Source organism: Metopolophium dirhodum, chromosome 6, assembly GCF_019925205.1.
Source record: "Metopolophium dirhodum isolate CAU chromosome 6, ASM1992520v1, whole genome shotgun sequence".
Lineage (NCBI taxonomy): Eukaryota > Metazoa > Arthropoda > Insecta > Hemiptera > Aphididae > Metopolophium > Metopolophium dirhodum.
Window position 1 is genome coordinate 38744669 of NC_083565.1, and position 27625 is coordinate 38772293.

General features: G+C 28.7%; 1 protein-coding gene across 1 annotated transcript in view; it reads right to left on the bottom strand.

Moving 5' to 3' along the window:
• LOC132946371 (uncharacterized) overlaps positions 1 to 26017 on the bottom strand; it is a 28520-nt gene extending 2503 nt beyond the window's left edge. The window contains exons 1-19 of the mRNA XM_061016348.1: positions 25820 to 26017; positions 23966 to 24037; positions 22114 to 22320; positions 21322 to 21372; positions 17969 to 18231; positions 17710 to 17869; positions 16331 to 16408; positions 14387 to 14503; positions 10894 to 11034; positions 10662 to 10799; positions 8874 to 9013; positions 8212 to 8401; positions 7271 to 7341; positions 6818 to 7049; positions 5464 to 5597; positions 1067 to 1262; positions 865 to 1004; positions 638 to 803; positions 314 to 555 (exon numbers count right to left, since the gene is read on the bottom strand). Of these exons, the coding sequence (XP_060872331.1) occupies positions 314 to 555; positions 638 to 803; positions 865 to 1004; positions 1067 to 1262; positions 5464 to 5597; positions 6818 to 7049; positions 7271 to 7341; positions 8212 to 8401; positions 8874 to 9013; positions 10662 to 10799; positions 10894 to 11034; positions 14387 to 14503; positions 16331 to 16408; positions 17710 to 17869; positions 17969 to 18231; positions 21322 to 21372; positions 22114 to 22320; positions 23966 to 24037; positions 25820 to 25922 (2841 nt within the window). The 5' untranslated portion in view covers positions 25923 to 26017. The remainder of the gene's footprint in view (positions 1 to 313; positions 556 to 637; positions 804 to 864; positions 1005 to 1066; positions 1263 to 5463; positions 5598 to 6817; positions 7050 to 7270; positions 7342 to 8211; positions 8402 to 8873; positions 9014 to 10661; positions 10800 to 10893; positions 11035 to 14386; positions 14504 to 16330; positions 16409 to 17709; positions 17870 to 17968; positions 18232 to 21321; positions 21373 to 22113; positions 22321 to 23965; positions 24038 to 25819) is intronic.
• Between the last annotated feature and the right edge of the window lie 1608 nt (positions 26018 to 27625).

Consider the following 27625-nt stretch of genomic DNA (forward strand, 5'->3'; position numbering starts at 1 on the left):
ATAAATGCTGCACTTACATTTAAATTGAAATTACATTTATGTTGTTTTGAAACAATAGCTAGCCAAATAGAAACATATCTATGTCTCAAAGTTAAGATTCTCTGTAATTTTTGTATTAAATGATTTTACTCTAAGTTACTTCAAATATATAAAAACTAAATGATTTTATATGAATACGTATTGTCTACGTTGTGGTCGAGCCAGGGAGAAAAAACAAACAACGTTCTCAGAGTTGAGTTAACTGAACACTGTATGTCTGTATATCATAGCACGTGGCTAGAGGTAAAAGCATTCTATCCACTGCAATACGTACTTTAAATGTGTAGTTGTTGCTTGGACTTAAATTATAAAATGTATGACAATAATATTCTGGCCACGCCGAGCATTTCTGAGGTGGTATGATGGAAACGTTTTTCGTGTTTATTAAAGGATTATCATTAAACGAAACTATAAATCCTTCTACATTTGTATCTTGTGTATGGCTCCAGCGAAACCCTGCCATACGATTCTTTAGACTCTTTTTATAAACCACTAAATCTTCTACTGGTTTTAAATCTATAAATTTGTAAAGTAAAAACAAACGTAAGTTTTGGTAACATTAGACATTCTAATAGTTATATAATTAGAGTCCGCTCACTTTCTAATTTAGTCTTGAAATTGGTGAGTAGAAAATGTTCTGGATTATAACCGAAGTGTGTTTTTATAAATACTTTCAGTTCATAATTTGTGTTGGATTTAAGCTCGTTAAAGCTAATGTAATTATTTTTGGTTTCTCTTATTTGTAAAATGTCAGCAACTTTATCCTACAAATAGATATTTGATACAGTATTACAAAAAATTATATTAATTATTTACAGAAGTTACCTTTAATTCTATATAGAATTGAGATAAAAATCCATTTAGTTTTGAGCAATTTTTGGGATCAAATTTCCACTGAACAAACATAGAGTTATTAGTGATGCACATTGGATGATCAGGATCTAAGATTGGTTCAGTCATTGGACCTAATAAAAAATATTATTATAAATAAAAATAATATATTTTATACGATTTGATATATTTTTACTTGAAGCTGGTGTTAATACATTAATCATATTTTCTTGATGAGTAGTATTTTTGTCTTTAACGTCAACCAAGACTTGTATACTATATTGAGTATTCGGCACTGTACCGAAGATTTCATAGCTGGTTCGATTAAAAATTGTTATCGACGTCCAATTTTGTTCTACTTCTCTTATGGAACAACTGAGAATTCGTTTCACCTATACATATTTAAAATTTAGTTTACGGAAATATATAGGCATAATTATATGTAAGCATTACCTAGTGGATTTTATATTTATTTTTTCATATTGTTCTTTTGCGTTGTAAATTAAAATAAAGTAAAAATCGGACATACTTCGTTTGAAAGATATTATTAAAAATATTTTAAAAGTATGGTTTTTCTAAACGTGAATTTTTTAAAAAAGAATACACATAATTAAATATTTTTACTACCATATGTATGCATTTTTAATATTCAATTCATTGGTAAAATCAAAATTTATTATTTCAGTTTTTTACTGAAATTATAATGAATTCAAAAAAGGTTTTAAATAGCTGCAGAAAAACGATATTCTAAAAACGATTTTTTTATGAAGAATTTTCAACTTCTTGTTAATTAGTTATAATATTTTACAATTTTACGTTAACTTATTATTAACGGTACAATAGGTTTGTAGGACCTAGAGTTTGATTACCAGAATTGGTATATTTAGGGAGCGACTAATCGTGTTACTTTCTTTAATAGCCAAAGTTACGAGAGGTCTGAAGGATCTCAAATGCTGTGACCGGGACAGGTAGTTTTAACAGTTAAATGTTTTACCTTTTAATGTCTGTAACTCTGAAATTAAGTCAGATAGACTATTCTGATCTATTTTCAGCTTTTGAAAATGCAATTTTTGAAAGTCCATGTATAAAAAAACGGGTAAGTGGATGTCGCTCTGCTGTACAGTAGGTTACAAGTGAGTCAATATTTAATGGATTGTATTAAACTTGAATTAAATGATATAATTTCATTGTATAAGAAAAATGATTCTGAGCGGAGACGGCTAATCAGTCTGTATTTTTTAAATTTTTATTATTTATTATAGCCTTTAGGTTAAATTAATATTATAATTTCATAATTTTTTATTTGTTGCTACGGTGATAAACAAATCGTTAGAAATGAAAATCCCATTTTTAAGCGGTTTTTCGTAATTTGTCAGTAGTTTTTCCCTTTATAACTATTGAGACAATGAAAATAATGAACTATCGAGATAATCGAATAATGACCTCTCAAAAGTACCATGTTATGGAACAAACAACATAAAATCTAAAAAGGTCTTTTTCAAGATCACCAAACAAAATGATAAGGCAAAGCAAGAAAAAGTGACAAATGAAAATCACACATTGTAAATAGAAATATCCGAACAACGGTGTGATTTTCATCTGTCAAACGAAATCCCGCAGACCAACCAGCACCGGACTAGATTGTCGAAGAGGGTATAAATACCGGACACTTTCGACAATCTAGTCCTAACCTAACCTAACCTACAAGGCCTTGACATCACCCGATCTAACCTCTTTACCACTCCCGGCCAGATACAAGACATAATTCGCAACCTTCGCAAAAAGAAAGCCCCAGGTGACGACCTCATCACCAACATGGCTCTTAAATTCCTACCGAACAACGTTATACTGTCCCTTACTCGGATCATCAACAGCGCCTTCAGAATCTGCTACTTTCCCCTTGCCTGGAAAAAAGCAGTCATCATCTCCATTCCCAAACCTGGCAAAGACCATAAACAACCCGAAAACTATAGACCAATCGCCCTCCTCTCCTCCCTGTCCAAAATTTACGAACGACTCATCCTCACCCACCTACAAGACAAACTCAAAAACAAAATCCGTCCCGAACAGTTCGCCTTCAGACCCGAACACTCGACCACACTACAACTGACCAAACTCACCCACCAACTGAGCGAAAACTTTAACAACGACTTAAACACTGCTTCCGTCTTCCTCGACGTGGAGAAAGCCTTCGACCGCGTCTGGCACGAAGGCCTACTCTACAAACTCTCCAAACTCAACATCTCGTTAGAAATCGTAAAAATCATCCAATCCTTTCTCACCGACCGTACTTTTACCACTAAAATCGAACACTCCTTCTCTACTACCAGACACGTACTCGCAGGAGTCCCTCAGGGCTCCTGTCTCTCACCGACGCTATACTTGACGTACATTAACGACATTCCAACGACTCCTAAAGCCAACCTCTCACTCTTCGCTGACGACACGATGTTCTTTACTAGTAACAAAAACCCCAAACGTGCAACCATACAACTACAACACCAACTCAACCTCGCGTCCAACTGGTTCCACAGGTGGCGAATCAAAATAAACCCGACCAAAACAGTAGGAGTCCTCTTCGGGCGTTCTAATACAACCCACATTCCACCTCTAACCATCGATAACCAACCCGTTAACTGGTCAAAACAGGCCAAATACTTAGGCGTCACGATTGGACGTAAACTTACATTCAACCAACACATTCAAGACGTAACCAAAAAAGCTACCCGCGTCCGTGGTATGCTTTACCCCTTACTTAACCGTACCAGTCCCGTTCCGCTGAAAACAAAACTTAACATACTTAAACTCTACGTGACCCCTATACTTACATATGCTGGCTCTTCCTGGGCACCCTTTATCGGCCCCTCCCATTGGAGACGTATTGAATCCGTCCAAAACATCGGCATACGCACGATAACCGGTATGCCCACTATCGTTAGAAACTCGGCCCTTTTAAAATCAGCCAACTTCAAATCTATTCAAAATTCCATTTGCTCTCAATCAAAAACAATGTTCTACAAAAACTCTTTTTCCGAATACGATCATATCCGCCTCTTAGGTAAAACCCACTCCCCTCCAACCACCAAACGTTTACTCAAACCATACCCATTAAATTGGACTGACTAACATAACTGAACCTACCAATCAACCCCAAAATCCATCCACTAGTAGAGGCACAAGCCTGGAATAGTAAACGGCATAGCCGCCCCTCCCAAAGCAAGCAAGCAATCTAGTCAGTTAGGTTAGGTTTTTTTTCTGAAGCCTTCAAACTGTCAACAGCCAACAACTTCAACAAAAGTTCCAGACAGAAGAAGGACCCGGACCACTCAACAGACCTGCAGTCCGATGACGACAACGTCGCTCCACGGCTGCAAGCATCGTCCAGCCGCCGACAATCTACGAGGCCACCGCTCTACGGTGTAAGACCTGCGCCGACGACGACCACGCCTGCTACCAACGTCAGATTATCCACGAAGCTACCGCTCGACAGCAATAAAACCCGTGCCGACCTGCAGTCCAACGACGATACTGCCGCTCCACGGCTAACAAAATCAGCCGCCCACCGACCATACATGAGGCTACCGTTTGACAATACCAATACTCGTGTCGACCTACGGCACGACGACGATAGTGCCGCTCCACGGCAACGAACATCGTCCTTTCATCGACCACCGTCTAACGACTGGTATCGACGCAGTGACAAAGAATCAACGGTCTCCGACATCACATGGAGAAAACGGCATTTTTCAGGGCCACCACCTCACCTGACAAGGCACTTAACTAGGTTGCCCTTACCGAGCCAGGTTCGCCGTCGGGATATTGCTTTACTAAGTTTGTACCGACGACGGCCGGCTCCCTCCCCCCCCCCCCCCCCCAATTATTTGTATCATATAAACTGGACTATCACACAACTGTATAAATAGAGTCCGGTGAACCTGGTAACCCTCAAGCGCCTCCGATTGTGTCGACTCACTTATATAAGTCTGGTCGACACAAATCGATGCTTTACTCAAACCCTAATAGTGTAATTATATATAATATTATATATACCATAGAAATAGAGATACGTGATAACCAAAAAACAGTTGTCTTATTATTTATTCACGATACGGGCCGTCTATTCGGACGAACCGCATCAACCATCTTGATCAAATTGGCTAAAATATAAGGTACTCGAAGCACTCCTTTTTTATACAGAAAATAAAAATAATAAACACAGTTGTAAAACCACTATCTTCCTCACTCCGCTCAGAATCTAAAAATTTAAAGTAAGTATGAAAAAATATGTTATTTAATATTTAATTCTAAGTATTTTTTTTAAATTAGTAGTTTTAAAAAACCATATTTTATGAAGTTTTTCACGCTAGTTTTACTTGCTAGGTTGCCAAACTAGAATCATTCCAATATAATATTTATATATATATATATATAGGTATATAATAGGCAAGAAATATGTATTAAAATACTTATAATGGATCTGAATAGTAAGTTCATATGAATGAATAGTATATAGGTACTCACTTATATTTATTATTTTGGAGACAATATAATAACTAATTAAATCGTTATAAGAATTATACTGAATAAAATTACTTTATATTTGATGATTGATGTTACTGGTTCATCGACTGTCGTGTAATGTTGATGAGAATTTACCAATATCCAGTTTACTTTGATATTTCCGTTTTCATATTTAGTAGAAATATTTTTTATTTGAACGTCATTTTCTAAAATATTAAGAAAAAAGGTACAATTATTATATTTAATGGATGATATTATAATTTATCAAATACTTGTAGGACATTAGATATTTATTTCTTGTTTAAAGGTATTTAGAATTATAAGTAATTCTCTCTTTAAAATGTTTATTAGGTACTATTAAGTTTGTTTATTAGTTCATTAATTGTATGAGAGTTCAAAATGCAATATTAGGTATAATGTCGTCAGTGTGACGTAAAGTCCTAAGTTCTATTAATTAATTGTTTTGTCGCAATTGTTAATGGTATTTGGTATTGATAACTTGTTGCTCATGTTTCCGTTTGCCGGTACGCAACTAGCCCAATTCTTGAAAAGCACACTTTTGCCTTTGTTTGCGCCAGAACGACAATATTATTATTAGTATTTTATCACCAAATCATTTTAATTAGTGGCACTATTGCCGACCACTCCGCGCACCTCTATCTCACCCACACTGCACACATAATTTATCATACCCTATCTGTAAATTATATCTTGTATACTATTTTGTGTGTGTTATTATTTTATTATTTTTATTTAGTTAGTAGTGCATCAATCGCAAACCCGTGTGGTTGAATGTCCGATCAATTATTGCAGGCGCAAATCACCGAAGTTTTTTATTGTAATATACTAATATTTTATATGTGCTAATCACCAAGTTCCTTTAATTATAATATCGTCGCTGTGGTGTTTTATATTATTATATTCGGTATATTATTGTGTGCGCCTATCGACACTGTGTAGAATTATTATTGAATATTATATTGTTGTTACCGCCAATGGCCGTTATATTATTGTAATAATTATTATTTATTTGTGGTGCATTATTATATTACATTTAGGTTAGGTGCATGTATTTGCATGCATTATTCGTAAAAGTCCTGGCTATATAATGCATTACATGTTATATTATATTATAGTATATTATATTGTTACCCATATTCTTATTAATGCATTTAATTAATTAATATATTCCACTACATATCAGCGAATTATTACATTTGTTCAATTGATACTCGGAAAAATAAAGCCTGCAATTGTCGTTAGTACCTGCTGTTATGATAAAATGTAGTACATTAGTATGTTCCTAGGTATTGTAATGTTGAGCACTAATATGACGTATCAATTGTAACATATTATAGACAGAAAGATCAAGAATCATATTAAATTAAATAAATAATATTTTAAATAAAAATAGATAAATATTTACTTGTCATAAGAGTAGTGATTGAATATATAGGCGAGGTTGGCAACGTTCCATTACTTGTCGAAGGAGTTAATTTTATGCTATATTTAAAACCCGGTAGAAGATTATCTAAAACGTGACCACTATCTGTACTTGATAGTATTTCTTGTACATCAGATATTTGATCTTGTGATTTATTTGACATTAATGTCAAAACATATTTAGTAATATTGCATTCTAGTCGATTTGAAATACTCTGTACATATTGTAAAAATAATAATCTGATTATTAAACAGTTACGAATAATGTATTTTTTTTGGATGTGTAGGTATTCAAATTTTTAATCCATTAGCTATATTGTATGTTTATTTTGAAAAAGCAAATTGGGCGAAGTATACAGTTGAAAGTTAACTAAAAATAATAATTCTTACAGATTCAAAATTAACTAGGTATATTGTTCATTGTTATTACACTTACCGTGTCCCATGTTATGTTGATGCTTTGAATTCCGCTCATTAATTTTATGTTATAATCAGTAATTTGTGGTTCTAAAAAATGTATTAGATATATTTCAGTTGCGTAATCAGGAATATTATTTATTTTTTTTTGGGGGGGGGGGGTATATATTTATTATTTCTGAGATAAATCACAGGGTAATGCCCCCCGTACTTATATTATATATAAAAAATTGGATGTATGCAAGCACGTGCGAATGAAGTGAATCTTCTTTCGTAGGTTTTTAGTGATATCTGGGCTTGAAAATCAACAATCATTCAGCAAGGTGCATAAACTGATAGGATTTTAGGTTCAATTTCGTGATGCAAAAAATAATTTATTTGTTTGATTCTTTCGCATAAAAAAATCATGTGGTGATCCTATCCCTCATATATCCCTCCGTGAATACGCTTATACGCCCATGATATTCTCCAAAGTAATATAAACAAATAAATAAATGTGATGCATAAGGAACTTTTTTTTTCACCAATATCGATTTTTAGCATACTTATATTTAAAAATGGTAAATGCGTTAATAATATGAAAATATATGAACATTTTAGGTAAATAATTGTTATAAATAATTTTATCTGTGTTTCGATCTTTTCTTTGTATTATCAATAATCATTTCTAATCTTCTATAAATGAATACGTTAAAAAGAAAAAAAAAATTTTCACAATTTCATTGAAATAATTAAATTGAAAAATTTCAAGTGAAATATTTCAAATTCAGAACTCTAATATTACAATATATAATTATCAAACGTATATAACTACATATATTATAAAAAACGTTATTTTCATTTCAAATGGTGATAAGTATATAATTTTATTTCTACATGTTTCTATAGTGAGTAATCATGGTGTATAATTTTGAAGTTAGTTATTTTAAACTCGACGATTTATTGTTAATAGGTACTTACGTATACACGGGGTTTTATATTGACCATATACTATATTTTGTTCATTAAAATTTCCATCATCTGCAATTAACAAAACTCCAACCGTATATTCAGTATCCGGTTCTAAGTCTCTTATTACTTCTAGTGTAACGTCATTGGTGTTGCTTATTGATTTGATTTCTGAGCTTCTAAATGTATTTTCTATTAAAGACTATAAAAATAAAAGGATTAGTATGTATGTATGATATAATCATATATAAATTCATGATTCGATTGATATTATCTACAATACAAATTACATAATATTAATACCTATATTAATCTAAGAGTTGCAAAAGACCTTTTAGTAAGTAACTACATTACTACACATAAATTCAAAAACTTATAAAATGTATATTTTTAGGGAAGTACTATTGATAACCTATATGTCACCCTTTCAACTGTAAAAATCGTAAATTGTAGAACGTTATTTCCTATATAATTCATAATTAAAAAAAAAATAGTGTAGTGTGTCAAAACGGTGTCTGTTCAATAATTTAGTGCACATATATTACTTTTTGCAACTTTTCAACTCAATTTCATAGTATAATTTGATACAAGGAAAGGTACATTACTACATGGACGACAGCGCATACGTATAAATAAATAGGTATCAAACTTTTTTTTGTATCAATTGCAATAACCTTATAAAATAATTGGTAATATTTTGGCTTTATAATTGTGTCTCCTCCTTTTATATTATTTTCTTGAAAATCCAATCCTAGTTCAATCGCTTCGTAATTGGCAAAACGCAGTGTAGGTGGGTTAATGAAGTATGGATATTCTATAAAATCAAACACATTACAATATACTTAGTAGTAAGTACAACATATTTTATATTATCGGTATTGCAGTATATAATATAATCACCGAATAAATATTAAAATCAAAGTTTAGATGAGTAGTTCATGAGTTATAACTTCATAGGCGCAATTTCAATTTTTGGCTTGCGGGGGCTGAATATATTATAGGCAAGCAGGCCCTTACAATATAGCGTTTTGAAATTGTATGACCTAGATTTTTGTGAGTGCTACGGCTAAGTTGTGGGGGCTAAGCCCCTCCCCCCACGCCCCTTGAATTTGCGCCTATGCTATATAAGTACGAAGTACCTTTTTAAAGTTTAGTTGATCGTAGTGGATCAATATGATCCACTACCGAGGTGATCTTAATAGTAAATAGAAGATGTACTAAAAAAATCGTCAATAATAAAAATAATATTATACCAGGTGGGTTATTTTTATCAGCCCGGGGGACGTAATATGACACCGGCCCAACGCGCTATTTTACAGTAGCACAGTGCCCCAGTCCGCCCCTGAGTCCTACCCTAGTAACGGGTCCAAACAGTTATCTAATCAATAAAAATAATTTATCATATTCAAATTTATACATTATATGATCGAAATCATTGTTTTATTTTTATGTTTGTATATGCGTAATATTATGATCTAAATATTATGTTTTCGAGTAGATTATGTATGTAATTTTAATAACATCCAATAACTTGGGTAACACGTATGCCATATAACTTATATATGTTGGGGTACGTCATATGTACGTCGTATGTAACTGGTCATTTTTGTTGTTGTTGGTAAGGGGAAATCGTTGAAAACACTTAATATAAGAATTTATTAAGTTCAAACAGAAGATCGTTTCATTTAATTCATTTAAATAGCTTTAATATCTTTAGAGATAATTGTATACATTATAGAACTTGTTATAAGTAATTCGTAGTTTTATCATATTTTTTTGGAGTATTTAGAGTAATAGATTTTGAATATATCGTATAGAAAATGAGTTTATTTAATAAGATAGCTGGTATATTTTCGCACTTTCTTAAGAAAACAAATGCATGCTAATTTATCATTTTTTTTACATATAAATCCTATCCCTAGTTATATGTAACTGTTTAGTCTTGTTGGTGATTGTGGTGGGGGAGCTAATAAGTTTATAGGGGGCCTTCCTCTTTAAATCTTTAATTTGGAACAAGATTTTAGTAATAGAAATTACTGTGGAAAATATTAAAATATAGTTTAAGGTCTAAGCATGACCTATTCAAAAAAAAAGAAATCTAATATTATGTTTTTCTTTATTATTTTTTTTGTTAATGCATTGAATAATAATCTTATAATATATAACCAACAGCCATTATACTATTAATTTAATCAAAATAAAAAAATTAAAGAAACATGCAATTATGCAATTATGCCAATATTATCAGATATGTGACAGTCACTAAACCAGTGTAAAACTCTAAAGCTAGATAGGTACAATCTTGCAAGAAGAATATTATGGATTTATTTGATTAAACAAAATGAAAATATATTATGTCATTCATAAATAATAATATGTTTGTTTACCATTAAATATTTATATCAGTCGACGTATTTCATTAATTTTATCTAATTTTTAATGTTTTAACAAAATAATCTCACTTTCACTGCAATATGGTAGCATATATCCGACTGAACAACCATACAAACAGACACCTGTATATTGATCACACATATTGTTAAGACAATGCTTGGAACAAGTTTGTCTACAATCAGCTCCATATGTACCCATTGTACAGTCTAAATTATAGAATAACAAATATTCAATTAAATATTGATGGCAACATTTTTTTTTATACCATCATATCGTCAAGCCTGTATAATTTTTACTCACCTTCGTTACACAATGGACCAGTTAATCCCGTTGGGCATGTACATCCATAACTTGTACACATGAACATACCACGACACATTTTATCATACTGCATAGAGCATACTCCTTTACAGTCGGATCCATAGGAATTTACCCCACAGCCTGAAATTGTTTAATTATTTAATTACTGTTAAGTCGTATTCAAAAATTTAGACTTTCTAACTATTTATTTATCCTTTTCAGTTTTTACACACCAAAATAATGTTTAAATTATTGGTTTTTACTTACCCGCTTATTTAGAGCATAATATAATTTTAAGTTTTCAATATTAATATGTTTATTTTCACTACCTACTGCTACTGCTCAAAAAACAACATGCATAGTTCGGTATATACAATTATTTAATATGGTACATTTCTTTCAAATTGTTTGTAATCTTATATGTATAAGTGAGAAAACTTCTTATGATTCAATTACTTATAAAGCTCTTCTTTTAATTATTTAAGTTTTTTTAATAATCAACGAATATAATATTTATCTTACTTTTATAAGTAATCTGGGGGAGATGGTAGATAGAATATATGACTTAATATTTTATAGTGGGGCCAGTGGGGGCATCAAAATATGCCACAAATATGAATGAAAAAAATCTTATAAATATGGTTAATTAATTGATGGTAAAGTGAATCTAGTTGGTGCATTGCGGAGGTCAAAATTCCATATTCCCATTAATTTCAAAAACTCAGAGAAAAACAAAAAAAAAGTTAATGAAAACCATGAATTTTAACGCAAAATCGGTTTTCGACAAAATCGATTTTTGTTTTTGGTATAACTGTATGAAAAATGACCTTAGATACATACAATTTTCAGTGGTTGTTTATAATATTATTTTCTATACATGATAAACTTTTCATAAAACTTTTGATTTGTTTGAAATTGCATACGGATATTTTCAGTTTCAAATATTTTTAGTTTTTTATTCTATAAATATTAATAATATTTTATTTGTTGCGTTAAAAAGCTTGACAATTTAATACAAGGCTCTTAATATATTGTTTAAAAGACTTTTAAAAATATTAAAATTCCAGAGTCATAATTTTTTTTATAAGCATTTAAAGTTCAAATTTTGACATAAGGCGTATAAATCACGAAAATATGCAAATTATTTTGAGTTAGAAATTCCTAAAAAAGTTTCTTTTTAATTCTAAGATTTTAAAATGTAATAAAAGATTTCGTATAGTTTTTACCTTTATCAAAAAAAAAATTCCATAGGAGAGTCAAATTAAATTTTTTGGATCGTTTGAAGGTCATAGTACCTATTACAACATTGAATATTCACCCAATTTCTTATGTGGTGATTATATCTTATTTTGTTGTTATTTAAAAACGAATAACTGTAGATTGAAAATATTTTGACTCATTTTGAGCTGTTTACGAATAATTTTAAATTTGATTTTTTTTAGTTTTTTTTTCTATGAATGATTTGTGAGCATTTTATACTAGGCCCCTGATATATTGTTACAATAGCAGTTGAAAAATATTAAAAATACATAGGCACAATTTTTTTTATAAGCATTTAAAGTTGAATTTTGACAACATTTATCAAATTTAAAATTAAAAAAAGGTGCTTAAGTGGATATCGCTCTGCTGTACAGTAGGTTACAAGTGGGTCGCTGTAATGGATGGTGTTAAATTTGAATTCAATGGTATAATATCATTGTATAAGAAAAACGATTCTGAGCGAAAACGGTCAGTCATCCTATGATATCACTAAGTATATTTGATGATATTATTGTGAATAATGTAATTTATATGTAACCTATATACGTGGAACTTTGTTTTAAAATCCTTAGCTATAAAATTTGAACGTTTTATAAATTCTTAACTACAATATAATTATTAAATTTTAAATTTTATAAATTTTGTCAAAATTTGAACTTTAAAAGCTTATAAAAAAAAATTGTGCCTATGTATTTTTAATATTTTTCAACTGCTATTGTAACAATATATTAGGAGCCTTGCATTACATTTTCACGCTTTTTTACCCAGCAAATTTTTTTTTGATATTTATAGAAAAAAAAAACTAAAAAAATTGAAAACTGATAATGTTTGTAAACAGCTCAAAAAGAGTCAAAATTTAATGGTGTATAGAAAATGAAAATATAAACATTCAGTAAAATGTTCATGTATTTACAGTTATTCGCTTTTGAATAATAATAAAATAACAAAACCACTAACAATATGAACTTCAAACGCTCATAAAAATTGAATTTGATTTGCTTGTAGACATTTTTTGTTTGATAAAGGTAGTCAAACTTATAAATAATCTTGTATTAAATTTTCAAATCTTAGATTAAAAAAGAAAATTTTTTATGAATTCTCAACTTAAAATAATTTGCCAATTTTCGTGATTTTTCCGTATTTTGTCAAGACTTGAACTTAAAATGCTTATAAAAAAAACTGTGACTAAAGATTTTTAATATTTTTCAAATTTCATTGTAACAATATAGTAGGAGCCTTACAAATAAAGTTTTATTGACATTCATAGAAAAGAAACTACTAAAATTGGAAACAGAAAATGTTCCTAAACAGTTCAAAACAAAACAAAATATTTTGAACATTTTATCGTGCATAGAAAATGCGAATATAAACAACCAGTAAAACCAAAATTGATTTTGTAAAAAACTGATTTGAAATTTTATGTTGTTTTTCCCGGCGCTTTTGAAAACTATTGAGAATTTTAAATTTTGACTTCCCCAATGCATCAACAATATTCACTTTTCCATCGAACAATATACTGAAGTTGAAAATCATAGCACTATTTCGACTACTTATCGTATATACATGAACACAAAAAAAAAAAATAAAAAAAACACACATCATTGTAAAATCAATACATTCATCGTTCCACTCAGAATCTGAAATGATTTTGTAGATAAAAATATAATGATCAACTTTACAACAAGGTTCAACAAAAGTTGTTTATTCTGTAACCAAGAAATCTCAAAAATATAAAAGACGATTTTTTTTAAAAATTATTTTATGTTCAAATTTGGAGGAAATTACATTTTAATAACCAAGAATAACGATTTTAGTTATTTTGTTGTAATCATTTTATAATAATTTTAATTCAACTTAACGGCTACCGTATTAATAATAAGTTATAACAATTTAAATATATGATATAATATATCGACACCGACAAACCATCACCGCTCAGAATCGTTTTTCGTATACAATGATATTATATCATTGAATTCAAATTTAATACCATCCATTATACTGTAACCCACTTATGTAACCTACTGTACATCATAACTAAACCCACTTACCCGCTTTTTTTTACTAAAAGTTTAAACTATCTTCACATGTTATATTAATTAATTAATTAATTATTTGTGTGTACTGGGTAAAATAAATGTGTTCGTTGACCTATATTTTTATATATATATATATATATTTTATTTGTATATTGACTATAACAATAAACAATAAAGATTTAATTATCCATTACCTGTCTCACAAAATTTCCCTTTAAAACCTGGAGGACAAACGCATTTTGACGATTCCGTAATAATATAATATCCACCATTTAAACATGGACCTTGGTAAATAGAAGGTTCGACTATACCTGTTTAAACAAAAATAAATTCTAATTTATTAAAAATGATTATTTCACGTCTTTATGTAAATGAATTATATATAAATTATATATCCATGGCTGTGAATTGAATAGGTACATTAAAAACTTTGAAATACGCATGCTCTTAATAAAGCTCTGATAATTTAGGGAATTGCTACGGGCAGGACCCCTCTACTCCGCCCCTACACATAGTTATAATATTATACGAATATCTAATATAGGTACTATAGTAACACATAGATAGTCGAGATGATGTCAGCGTTGTGCACGAGACCTGAGTCAGTCTTAGGTCAGTGTTCGCACTACGAAATAGTCAACCATCTAATTATGTAAGGCCCCGCGGACTGTGAGAACCAACGACGCAGCCTGTCAGGGATCTAGTAAAAAGAGGGGATAGGACTATATAGGAGCTCTGGGAACGGACCATTATTCAGACGTGACAGATGTGATCTTGCCACCGTACGTACGCAGTCTTGTACCTCTGCAGCGATTTTGGTAATCACTATTTTCTCTTTTGGACTTAGATTATTTTCGTTAACGACGTAATTTGGACTTAGAAAATATTCGAGCAATCGCTTATTTTCTAAGACACCAGTATTTGTCATTAATTCAAACAGCTAACCAGTATAAATTTAACTTGTCTTTTTACAATTTTTAATAAATATTGCATCAAACCACAAATTGTTGATCATTTGACGCTTTAACCATCATCCTATCCTGTCACCATCTCCTGTAAGACGGGTGCACGCAACACATTTGTCGCAGTCGGAAACGGACTCATACCAACAAGAAGTCCAAAATCGAGGAAATTTTTAACTTCGAAAAATTTTTTGGAAATTTTTTTTTTTTAACTTCACGGATTTCCACGGAGGCAATCCATCTAAGACCACGGTTGGAGGACTGATCACCTTTCCAACAACTCCAAGGGTTAGAACTTATAGGAAAGTTATATAGGAAGATGGCAGAACAAGCGGCCGATGCATTCAGCGTTGTGTAAGTTGTAATAATTATATTAGTGCGTAAGGAAAAACTTTAAGCTTGTCACGTCTCCTTTGGACTTAATAAGTCCATCGTAAAAAATTGTATTTAAGAAATTAACAGAAATTTTTAAGAATAATATTTAAATTTTAAAATACAGGAGTGTAATAAAAAACTAAAACCATTTATTTTTTATTATTAGGGGGAAAAATATATATCTCTGTGGGTATATATATAGGAGTATAGGAGTATTTGGGATATATGATATATGATGATGATTAGAATTGATTAATTGAGATTATTATAGTCAAAAGATAAGTTCTTCGTGTTTTTGATATTGAAATATAATGAGAATTTTTTTGAATAGTGCGTGCACAGATAGAATGAAGATAATTGATAGATGAATATTTTTTGGGGATAAATAATGATGAATAGAATTTGAAATATAGAATATGATGATAGATAGTTTTTTGAGATTTATAATGATGGATAGAATTTGAAATATAGAATATGATGAAAGATAGTTTTTTGAATAATTGAGATATACCATCCTATCATCCTATCCTGTCACCATCTCCTGTAAGACGGGTACATGCAACAGAATATACAAATAAATTAACTTAGCTTAGCGGCTACTTATAGTATACTAATTATAGTCTCGTTGGTCGAAGTGTATTAGATGATCAATTGTTATTTTTTTATAAATAATAATTAATTACCATAAATTTAGTGTAGAACACTAATAAATAATTATCGTAACATATTTTTTTTTCATTTTTATCAATAATTATATTAATATGTTTATTAATCAAGTGATGTCAATTTTTAAATACTTACGGTTTCCCAGAATATTGAATGGTTTTGGTTTATTTCCAGAAACATGATCCATAGAAATAATTCGAACATCTTGTTCATCTGCGGAAACATTAAATATATAATACTATTACATAACCTATTCAATTTTGATCATTGTCAATATTGAATTTTCATCAATAGTCTATAATATGACAAATTTATGCCATTAAATTGAAATTATTATAGATTACAGTCGAAAATACAGCATTTGAATAAATTTATATGTCATGGTCTTACTGAAATAATTAGGATGATACGAGATTTTTAAGATTATTACTTACCAAAAGTCCAAAAGAATAATAATATAATAAAATAAATATATTTTTTTTTGAATTTAACCTACCATAGTTTTATTGTGTTGGATAAATCCTTGGATACCTATAATCTACATTATAATTTTAATATTTTACATTATTATAATTATTATAATACTTATATATTACCTGCACCTCATGTAAAAATTAGACCATAGTCTACAACCGACTATAATTTTCACTCAGAAGTCAGAATAATCTAACACATTTAAGAGGACACTACAAAGACATTTGTTGTGTCCGTCTTACAAGTGCCTAACACAAGCTTTGGAAAATTATAATATTTTGTGAATATTTTGTACTATATGATTACATACAAATGTTGACTAAATATGTTTATAATGTTTCCGTGCTAAGATTTTTTTGAAAATAAATGATTAAAAAGTTTTGTAAATGTTTTTATAAAATATTTTCAAAAATATGAACTTCTTGGCCAAAAAATATAACTAAAATATTTCCAAATTACTTACCCAACTTTTTAAAATATTTTAACAACTATATTATTTTCCTGATTTTCCTGATTTCACCATATAGTTGGGAAATATTTTATTGTTATGTGTGGGCAAATGTACGCACAGAAGATCACAATGAGCATCGTTAGCTTAAAAATTAGAGTTTATCTAACTATTATGAAACTTGATGGTAAAACAATTATAAGTGTTTGTATGTGGGTTTTTTACGATACTTCAATTTTTATCAACTGTCGAGTTTTTAAAATAGTGTAAATTAAAAATGTTCATAACTCATTTAAAAACTGAATCATCGTAAAAAAAGTCACATACAAACAGAGATAATGTTCTTGCCATCAAGTCTTACAATAGGTCAATACACAATAATTTTTAAAATAACGAAGCTGAACGTGATATGTTGAGCGTAAGTTTGTTATGTTACGTATTTTTAAAACAGAGACAGCAATTGTCCGTGTAGCGTTCTCTCAAGTTATATTTACATCAAATTATATTAAACTTCCTAATAGTGGCTAAAAACCCACATCAGTTTTCATTGATTTTTAATCTAAACAAATATTGTTATTTTTGTATATTTTACCATAATTCGAACATTGGGCAATTCGTATGAGTCCAAATTTAAAATAAGCATCAACATTTTGAAATGTATATCTGTCGGCTACGGTTAATTGTAATGACAATTTGTATTCCTGATTATTCTTAAAATCAATGTTGGTAATTTTCAATGTTGTTATACCGTTCTGCATGAAAAAAAATTTTATTGTTATTAATATTGTAACTTATAGATAAAATTAATTATAATATTTGATTCAATTAGAATTTATAATAAAAAGTATTACATATTTTTCCAATACGGTTGGAGATATCAACATATTATTATATTCATCGTTTACATCAATTGTGATAGAAAAACTGTCATCATTTGATGCATATTTGGTATAATATGTCATTGTTAAACACGTTTGATCATCATTATCGGGTGTCCAATAAAACGTGAAAAAATTACAGATAACAGGTGAATCATAACTCGTGTAGTAACTGTCTGACAAGTGTTTTCTGAAGTTATATTCAAAAACTTCATAGCATTCATTCAATCGGTTTCCTGAAAATGATTAACGCAGCATATTAGTATTAATGTATTATGTAAGTAGATACCTATTTTCATTATTATGTATTTTAAATTTAAACTTCTAAGATTATAGGTAGGTACCAATTGCTAAATAATGCATCTGTGTTAATAAATTGTGCATTTAAATAATGATTGAGGATTTTGATAATTGATCATATTGAAACATACTATCAGTTTTGAGACTTATCTAGATAATTATTTAGTTATCTTTTATCTTATCAAGATAAATAGTTGCGTTTTATCTAAATAATTATCTAAGATAAAAAAATAATCCATCTAGATAAATTCGTCTCTATACGTCTTAAAAATAAAATACACTTTTTATTGTCAATTTCTTATTTTTGATAATTAATACTTTAAATTTGAATAGTCGTCATCTCAGTAAAAAAAATTGTATGTTCATAATTATATTATATATTAGGTACCTATTATTTATTATTGATATTTTCGTTAGGGGCCCAGCTTAGTGTTAAAATATACCTACATTTCATTGTTATCTTGTGTTAGTGACTCGTCAATAGTAAATTAGTGGAAAAACGATTATAATGTTTTAATTTATAAATTATAAGTTATTTTTAGGTTTGAGTAAGCTACTCAGTCAGAGTTATACCTATACCGCATATTAAATTTATTGTATTTTCCTAGTTCCGACGTGTATTGTACCGATACGGGTCAACCGTGTCAACCAACTGCAATGGGCTTGAATTTTTAATTAGGTTGGGTACAATTGACATTTTAAGTAATCGAAGCTATATAAATCTTTATATAATTATTATTTATCAGTAATAAACTAATAACTAATAACATTATATTTGTAACAGTATTCTGCACATTTGAAATGGTGCTGTATTGTAGATGTCTGAATGAATTAATTTTATAAATAATATATTGATCTTTGTTGTATTGTTAATGTTATAAATATTATATTTATAAATAATTCATATCACCTGTCACTTGCATATAAATTATATTGTCATTATGACATAAAATAAAATGTTCCCTTATTTATTGTATAGTATATACTTATGCAATGTACATAATATACACGATATTAGATGTACTTTACATAATAACAATAATTGTATATCTACTAAAAAATATGAGTACTAAAACTATTGTAAAGGTTCATAATAATTAAAGTTTTCTATGACGAGTTGTTTAAAATAGTTTTTTCTTGATATTTATACCTAATTTTGAAAATGTTTTTTTTTCAGTTATACCTTAGTTATTGATTAATAATAATGTTCACTGCTAATATTAATTTAAACATATAGACGGCGTTTATATAATATTAAAGTCCTAAGTAGTATTTAAGCTGTACTATCAAAAGTTAGACTTTATAGTAGGTAATACAAAAAAACATCTTTTTTATCCAGATAAATTTAAATTTAGTTATCTTTTATCTTTATCTTTGTCTAGATAAAAAAAAGTACTTATCTAATCCCAACACTGCATACTATATAATATTATAATACACGTAAAAATGGTTGGATAGTTAGGTTTTCGTGAGAGTTTTGTTTATATTGGGTTTTGAGATTTTTGGAGCTTAAAACTTTTGAAGTTTAAAAACATTGATGTCATTAAAGTAACAAAACAATGAATTTAATGCATTCAAATGTACGTTTTATTGTAGTTTATAAAAAGAATACATGATTAATAGAAGAATACTCGATACATGTTTGTTTTACAATACTATAGTATAACTTTATAGTAAATATGACGCACTAATACATAATATTCTGGTACAAAATAAGACTTTATATTTTGTACATATTCTTAAAATATAATCTCATAGAAGCATACATTTCATATTATAATAATTATCAATTTTTTTTTTCAATAAAAATTGTTTCATTTGGTCTAAACTTTAAAGCTGCATGCAAGGTTCCCCATAATTTATGGATTAAAGTCATAGTAGTAGAATAATACTGTAAGGTACAGGCCACAGTTAAAACATTATTATTATTATTGTTAAAATGTATATGTTTATGTTTGTATATATGTTTGTTTTTATACATATAGATAGATACGATTTTTGTTTTTATAATTTATACATATATATTTGTGTGGGTTATTATTGAAGAGTATAGAACCAACCACCAATGTCGGTCCATCGGTCAGAAAATCAAATGTTCGCGGCGTAATTTAAAAAAAATAACGTACATTTCACCAGCCCCCCCAAATATAATTTTTGACATTTTTTTTTTGCTAAACATTAGTGTGCCATTAGTGTGAATTTGTGTGACTATTTTCAGAATTTGTGCGATACTGGTTTAACCGTAAATTCAAAAATATATATGGGGGGCTGTAGAAATGTTCCCCAGCCCCCCCTCATGGAAAAATTAACAATTTTCAAAATTTTATTTTGCCAAACATTAGTGCGTCATTAGTGTGAATTTGTGCGACTACAACAAAAATATTAATGAGAGGTATCTCTATACAGTATGTTACTTTTCTGTCTTATCTTCCGATTAACTGTAATTGAATAAATACCTATTGTATAGTATTGTAAATAAAACCCTAACCTACCTACCCCTAACATTGTTTTCAATCAATTTTGAGTTTTTTCCTGTATAGTAACATATATTTGGCCCACTTAATAGTTTGGGTTCGATGTAATGGTGTAACGTGTATATTGTATACGGTCGTTTAGTTGTTACCAAAAAGTGTACAAAGCAGTATCAAATAGTTGTGTGTATACTTTAAACTGAAGGTTTGTACTTTATAAATTAAAGTAGAATATACATTAATTAATATAATAAAACAAATGTAAAGCTAAACAGACTACAAATCAGGCATACAATGCTGAATTATACCTATACATATCTAATATATTAAAGTAATTAGTTATATTGCACTATACCCTATATAAAGTAGGTTATCCAGGTAGACTATATTAACGATCATACATATTATACAAAGTAAACTTCGTTTATAACTATACTAACGTGAAATTGGAAAATACCTATTAAATAAGAAATTTAAATATTGTATAGTAATATGTGAAAAACGTAATGACTTATGACTTATGACTAATATTATATTATATTGTATTCAAATTACCTGAATCCATCGTACCATAGTTATTGTAGTTATACCTGTTACAACCTTTTCCTATAGATAATAAACACGAGTTATTGAAAACAATCATAAAATAATATATCACATACCTACCTACCTACGATAAAATTGCATTTCAATTTTAGATTCTGAGAAGAGCGAGGGATCTAGTGGTTTTACAATGGTGTTTATTTTTTTTTATCCTGCATACAAAATTTCTACCAGAAAGAGTACTTCGATTTAAACTTAGAGTATTTTATTTTTTAACAAATTGAATCAAGATGGTACTTTAAAGGGGGTCATTTTTCGATTATCTCAATAGTTCATTAATGCCACGGGAAAAAACCACCGACTAATAATTATGAAAAAACGCTAAAAACGGGATTTTAATTTCTAACACTTTGTATATTACCATGGAAACGAATTAAAATTAAAATTTTAGTTAATTTGTTGTAATTTATAATATATTAATTCAACTTACAGGCTATAATAAATAATAACAATATAAAATATCCAGACTGACAAACTGTCTCCGCTCAGAATCGTTTTTCTTATACAAATTCAAATTTAATACAATCCATTATACAGTGACCCACTTGTAACCTAGGTACTGTACAGAGGAACAACATCCACTTATCCGCTATTTTTAAATATTATTAGTGCATATATTTTTCCGGGAAATGGGGAGGGTGAATCTAAGATATTGCTTTAAAATTATAATACTTTTTAATATGTTAATGTTTTACCCATTTTAAGTCATTAGAATTCAGGCTCTACTAATAATTAATAACTTACCATTTAAGTTAAAACTGTTTCTACTCCAATCATTTGAGTTATACGAAGTACTCATTCGACTATTATTCTGAAATGATCCAAGATTAATGATTTCTTTTATATTCATTGATATAATATTAATATCATCAGCATTGTCCTGTATTGGCATTCCAATAGCATTGGTTCTTGAATGTATTTCAATAACTGAATTCATTCCCATGAAGGTACCTGAAACCATTCATGGACCCGTTTAACTATATACAACCACATACACATTTTTAGAGTGAAAACAATTAATTAATTTTTAATTATTTAAAAATTCAGATTAATATAATATCGTGGAGTATAATTTTATAATGTTTACATGCAATTTAAATACAAGCTACAACGTATAATCAAATTATTTAAACTAATTTTAAGCTATTAACTAAACCACGATCTTATTCACACCATTTCACGGTACCTAGGTACCTACTACCTACGTAGATTTGTCCGTATTGACTTATTATGTACCTACCTATAATATAATATGAACGCTATATTTATACGTAAATATCAATGTTAAAACAAAAATAAGAATAATCCAATAGTACCTGCTATAATAATACAAACATTTCTATTATTTTTCATGATAAAATAATTTTAGTGGATTAGATAGGCTGACTCTTACCACTTTTGTGCATAAACTCTATAGATTGTTTATTTTTAATACAAATAAAAAAAAGTTAGGTATAATATTATATTATGATCAAATTGCTAATTGATATAAAAAATTTATTTTTGTCAAGTTATTAGGTATGTTTAGTTTAAATATATTTTAATAATCACGTAAACTATAATTTAAAATAGGTACATACATCACTGTAAATTACGATATAAGTTGAATAAAATTGTTTATTAAAATTAGGAAATTACTTTGTCACCCACATAGGTACTAAATGAAGAGATTAAATTCACTTTTTTATTTGAGTTAAGTTAGTATATTTTTCCATATTAACTTCTAACTCATTGAGTTAAATTTACGATTTGTTAACTGATAGCTTCTAACATATTATCGATCTTGTGTTCTCTTAAATTAACTTGAGTTAATTATTTTCATTAACTTGGCCACCTTTATTAATAAGTACGTATAGAGCCATATAGGTACCTATAGAGGTATGATAAATTTAGGCCGGGGCTGTAAACAGCGTATTAAAAATACAATGGTTTATATCGGAGCAGCTATACACGACGGGCGTAAGAAGCCGCGTTTTTAGCCATTGATAGAGGTACCTATAGACTATAGAGGTATGATAAATTAAAAAATGTAATGGTCGTATAATAGTAAGATACCTACTTATAGGTACAAATAATAAAACTTTTCATACAATCAAATTTGTTGTTATTATTGAACGACTGTTGTCTCAGGGGCGCCATTTGGGGTATCGCAGGGTATACATTGGCGGCCCTATTTTTCACCGTATCATATAAGCCTGCCTTAATTTCATGCTGACGGCGATGCCCGATGTATCAGTTAAATTTAATTAATTTAAATAATTAATATAAGATAAAAATATTTTATAAATAAAGGGATATATACATAGGTATACTTACTACTTAGATAGATATAGAAAGAAAATGTATGTTAATGAAAAATTATATTATACTTTTATCAGTGTTATTACTTAAAATATTAATTATTTTTCATCCCTAATAGTAAGGTTAGAAATAACTCCAACATGGCTACATTTCAATTTTCATTGTTAAAACTGTGGCCCGGTGGTAGAAAAATGTGGCCTGGTAAAAAAATTGGCAACCCTATTTTAAAACTGAAATGGTGACCCTGTATTGTCTATAGTAAATTCGTAAAAACAAATGACAATAATTTACAAACCATTGCTGCTTTTGAATGACGTCATATCTGTGACTCTATAAATTGTAGTAATGTCAAAATCTTCATAAGCATCTAAAATAAAAATAAAATAATTGTACAATTTCAAAATATAAATATTCACTCGCATAAGTTAATATATTTAAATACACCAAACATTTCGTGCACCTATGATAAACTTAGTTTATATTTATTAGTTATAATACCTTTAATATAGGTACCTCGTTCATATACGATTAAGAAATAATAATGTTTTTGTTGACTCATTACCCTTAAACTGTCTTATGATGGTGTTATTTCAATAGGTATTCCTTTTCTATCACCTTAAGAGGACGTCACATCCGCATGTGTAGTCTCCGTCTTACAAATGTACAACATAGTAAAAACTGTTTTGAGTGGGACAACTTTTCTCGCGCCATATTTGTTGTAGAACTACCAAATTTTCACAACACGTAAAAAAGAACATTATCTGTGCAACAGAATAACTGTACAGCTTTTTTTTTTTAATAGCACTATCCAATCATTTTTTATAAGCAAAACAAAAAAACAAAAAACGAAATGTTTAGAAGCCAATAACTTGTATTGTATTTATGTTATCTAAAATATAGGCACGCTGTTGCATAGATAATTTTCTACCATATATGTTCAAAAATTTTGGAGCAACCACTACAAACACAGATAGATAAAAGTTATCCCGCGCAAAACAGTTTTTGGGACGTGGTACATTTGTAAAAAATGGTGTCTATACTAATATGTCTATACAAATTGTACTATGTATTCACATTATACTATGTGTATGTATATTGTATAATACAATATACATACACACATTTATGGTACCTACATAAAATAAAATGAAATGACAATTTGTTTAAGATTTATAAGATAATTAATTCCAACGGAATTCTGAAAATATATACTGTGTTATGTGTTATCATGTTGATCATATTTATCTTATTCGTGCATTTATGTAAAGAAAAATACTATGCAAACCTATATGGCTAAATATAGGTAGATAATTTATAAAATTCACAGTAAAGTACCTAAGGTTAGGTACTCTTATAATTATACATTGTATTTTATGTAGTACATATTTTATGTATCTGATCTGTTCAAATTTAAATGATTCATTGTAATTTAAAATAATGAATATATTAATTTATATGGGTTGGTTTCATTGTTTAGAATGAACATCGGTGCTTGAATTCAAACATTAAGATAATCATTTTTATTTATTAGGTATATTTAACTTCATTAGGTATGGCTTTTCTATCACCTTAAGAGGACGTCACACCCGCATGTGGTATTGTGTTGTCTCCGTCTCATAAATGTACAACATAGCAAAAACTGTTTTGCGTGGTACAACTTTTCTCTCACCATATTTGTTGTAGAACTACCAAATTTTCACAACACGTAAAAAAGAACTTTATCTGTGCAACAGAATAACTGTACAGCTTTTTTTTTTTAATAGCACTATCCAATCATTTTTTATAAGCAAAACAAAAAAACAAAAAACGAAATGTTTAGAAGCCAATAACTTGTATTGTATTTATGTTATCTAAAATATAGGCACTCTGTTGCATAGATAGTTTTCTATTATATATGTTCAAAAATTTTGGAGCAACTACTACAAACACAGAAAGATAAAAGTTATCCCGCGCATAACAGTTTTTGGTATGTGGTATATTTGTAAGACGAAGATAACACATGCGTGTGTGACGTCATCTTAATTATTTTGCACTAAGTTATCAAGTATTATAATTAATTCACTTACAATTAGCATAAGTGCTTATAAGTCAAAAATTCTTAAATCATTAAATCCAATATATTTTTCATAATATTTTAATCGGTGCTTACCATTTTTATGATGATGATATGAAATTGTGCTTTCAGAAACGTTCAAAATGTTTGTGAAAATCAAGATTAATACATACAATAACTTGTTTCTTTTATAAATCATCGTGAATCAATATTTTTTTATTAAATTCTTGAAACATAACACAATAGGAATTGTTAAAAATATTAACTGGACAGTTCGTAATAAACTAAATGAAATGTCGAGAATAAGAGTATAGGTAGGTATTTAGTAGGTAGGTACAAAACATTTTTATCATTTTTAAACAAATATAAATATGAAAGGTTAGGTCAATGATTATAATTATAATGTATACTATGTATATTTATATTTATAGATATTTATTAAATGTACCTAAATGATAATATTATGATGTATTGCTTATACATTTATTTAATCAATGATTAGGTTGTACAGCTAGTTACATTTATGTTTATATTTTATTATTTCCGATGAATATTAGTCGCTGTTATTTCTTATATCTATAATTTATTCATTAATGTGATATATATTACCATACAATGTTTAGTTTAAGTTATAAGGTCATCTCATAAGAGAATATTATTTATCTATTAGACAGTATATAAAAAAAATTCTTATTAAATTGGGAACTTTTTGTAATAAATAAATAACTTCAAAAAAATTTATAAAAGCACTTTTTTTATCCTACTGTGGATCAAACAAAGTGTAGGTAGGTATCTAAGATATATTTAACCCTCGTTTTTCTATAAGCCTATAATTGCAAATAACGCGTTAAAGTATCAATATTAAATTAATTTTACAATTTTATAAGTTTAGACATTCTACCGTCTAATATTGGTCGACGGTTTTATACACATGATAAATCAGTCCATAGTCTTTTTTTTTTGTCGATCATTAAGCCCGGCAAGTCCATAGTCTACTTATGATAAAAACAAACTCGTCTTCTTTTTGTTCATTATTCCTTTTAATTTGAACAAAATGTGCCTACAGACAACCGATATTATACTCAATATCGTTTTTGTATCGATCGCGTGGTGGAGGGGGGGCAAACAATTAAGGTTTAGACTTTTGACTCATACTTTGGTCTTTGCATATCATAGTCTTAAATTTGTCGTAATTAAATATATATTTAGGTACTATAATCATACCAATAATATCATCGCTATAATATTAATCATTTCATATTTCATTAAATCTAAGTATTATTGCAGTATTACGTGTTTGATAATATTTCATTATTTATAATGTTATTATTGTATCTATTAAGTAGGTACCATTAAAATTTTTTCCCGTACCCAAGACATTTTTAAACCGTGATGTTTAATGAGTAGGTGAGAAGGTAATTAGGCAGAAAATTAGCTAACCTAACCTACTTAAGAGAACGTTGTACCCGCGAATGTACAACATAGCAAAAACTGCTTTGTCAGTTCAAAAAAAGTTATTAGTGTTTGAAGAATACAAAAAATAATGGATTTTGAAACAATAAGAACTTTTGTCGTATAAGTAATGTTCGGATTAGATAAGTAGTTTTTTATCTGGATAAAGATAAAGATAAATACTTTTTTATCTAGATAAAAAAAAGATACAATTTTTTTTTAAATGGGTTTTAAATTTAGGTATATTTTAGTTTTGAACTAGGAACATAATAATAATAATGATATAAATAAAAATAATTACATTATTTATAAACCTTAAACTTGGTTTGAGAATCTGTATAAATATTTAAGATCCGTTCGTACAATTTCGCGATTTTATCAATAAAAAATGTATCTAGATGAATTCATTTAGATTAGTAAAACAATTATCTAAGATGAACGTTTAGATAC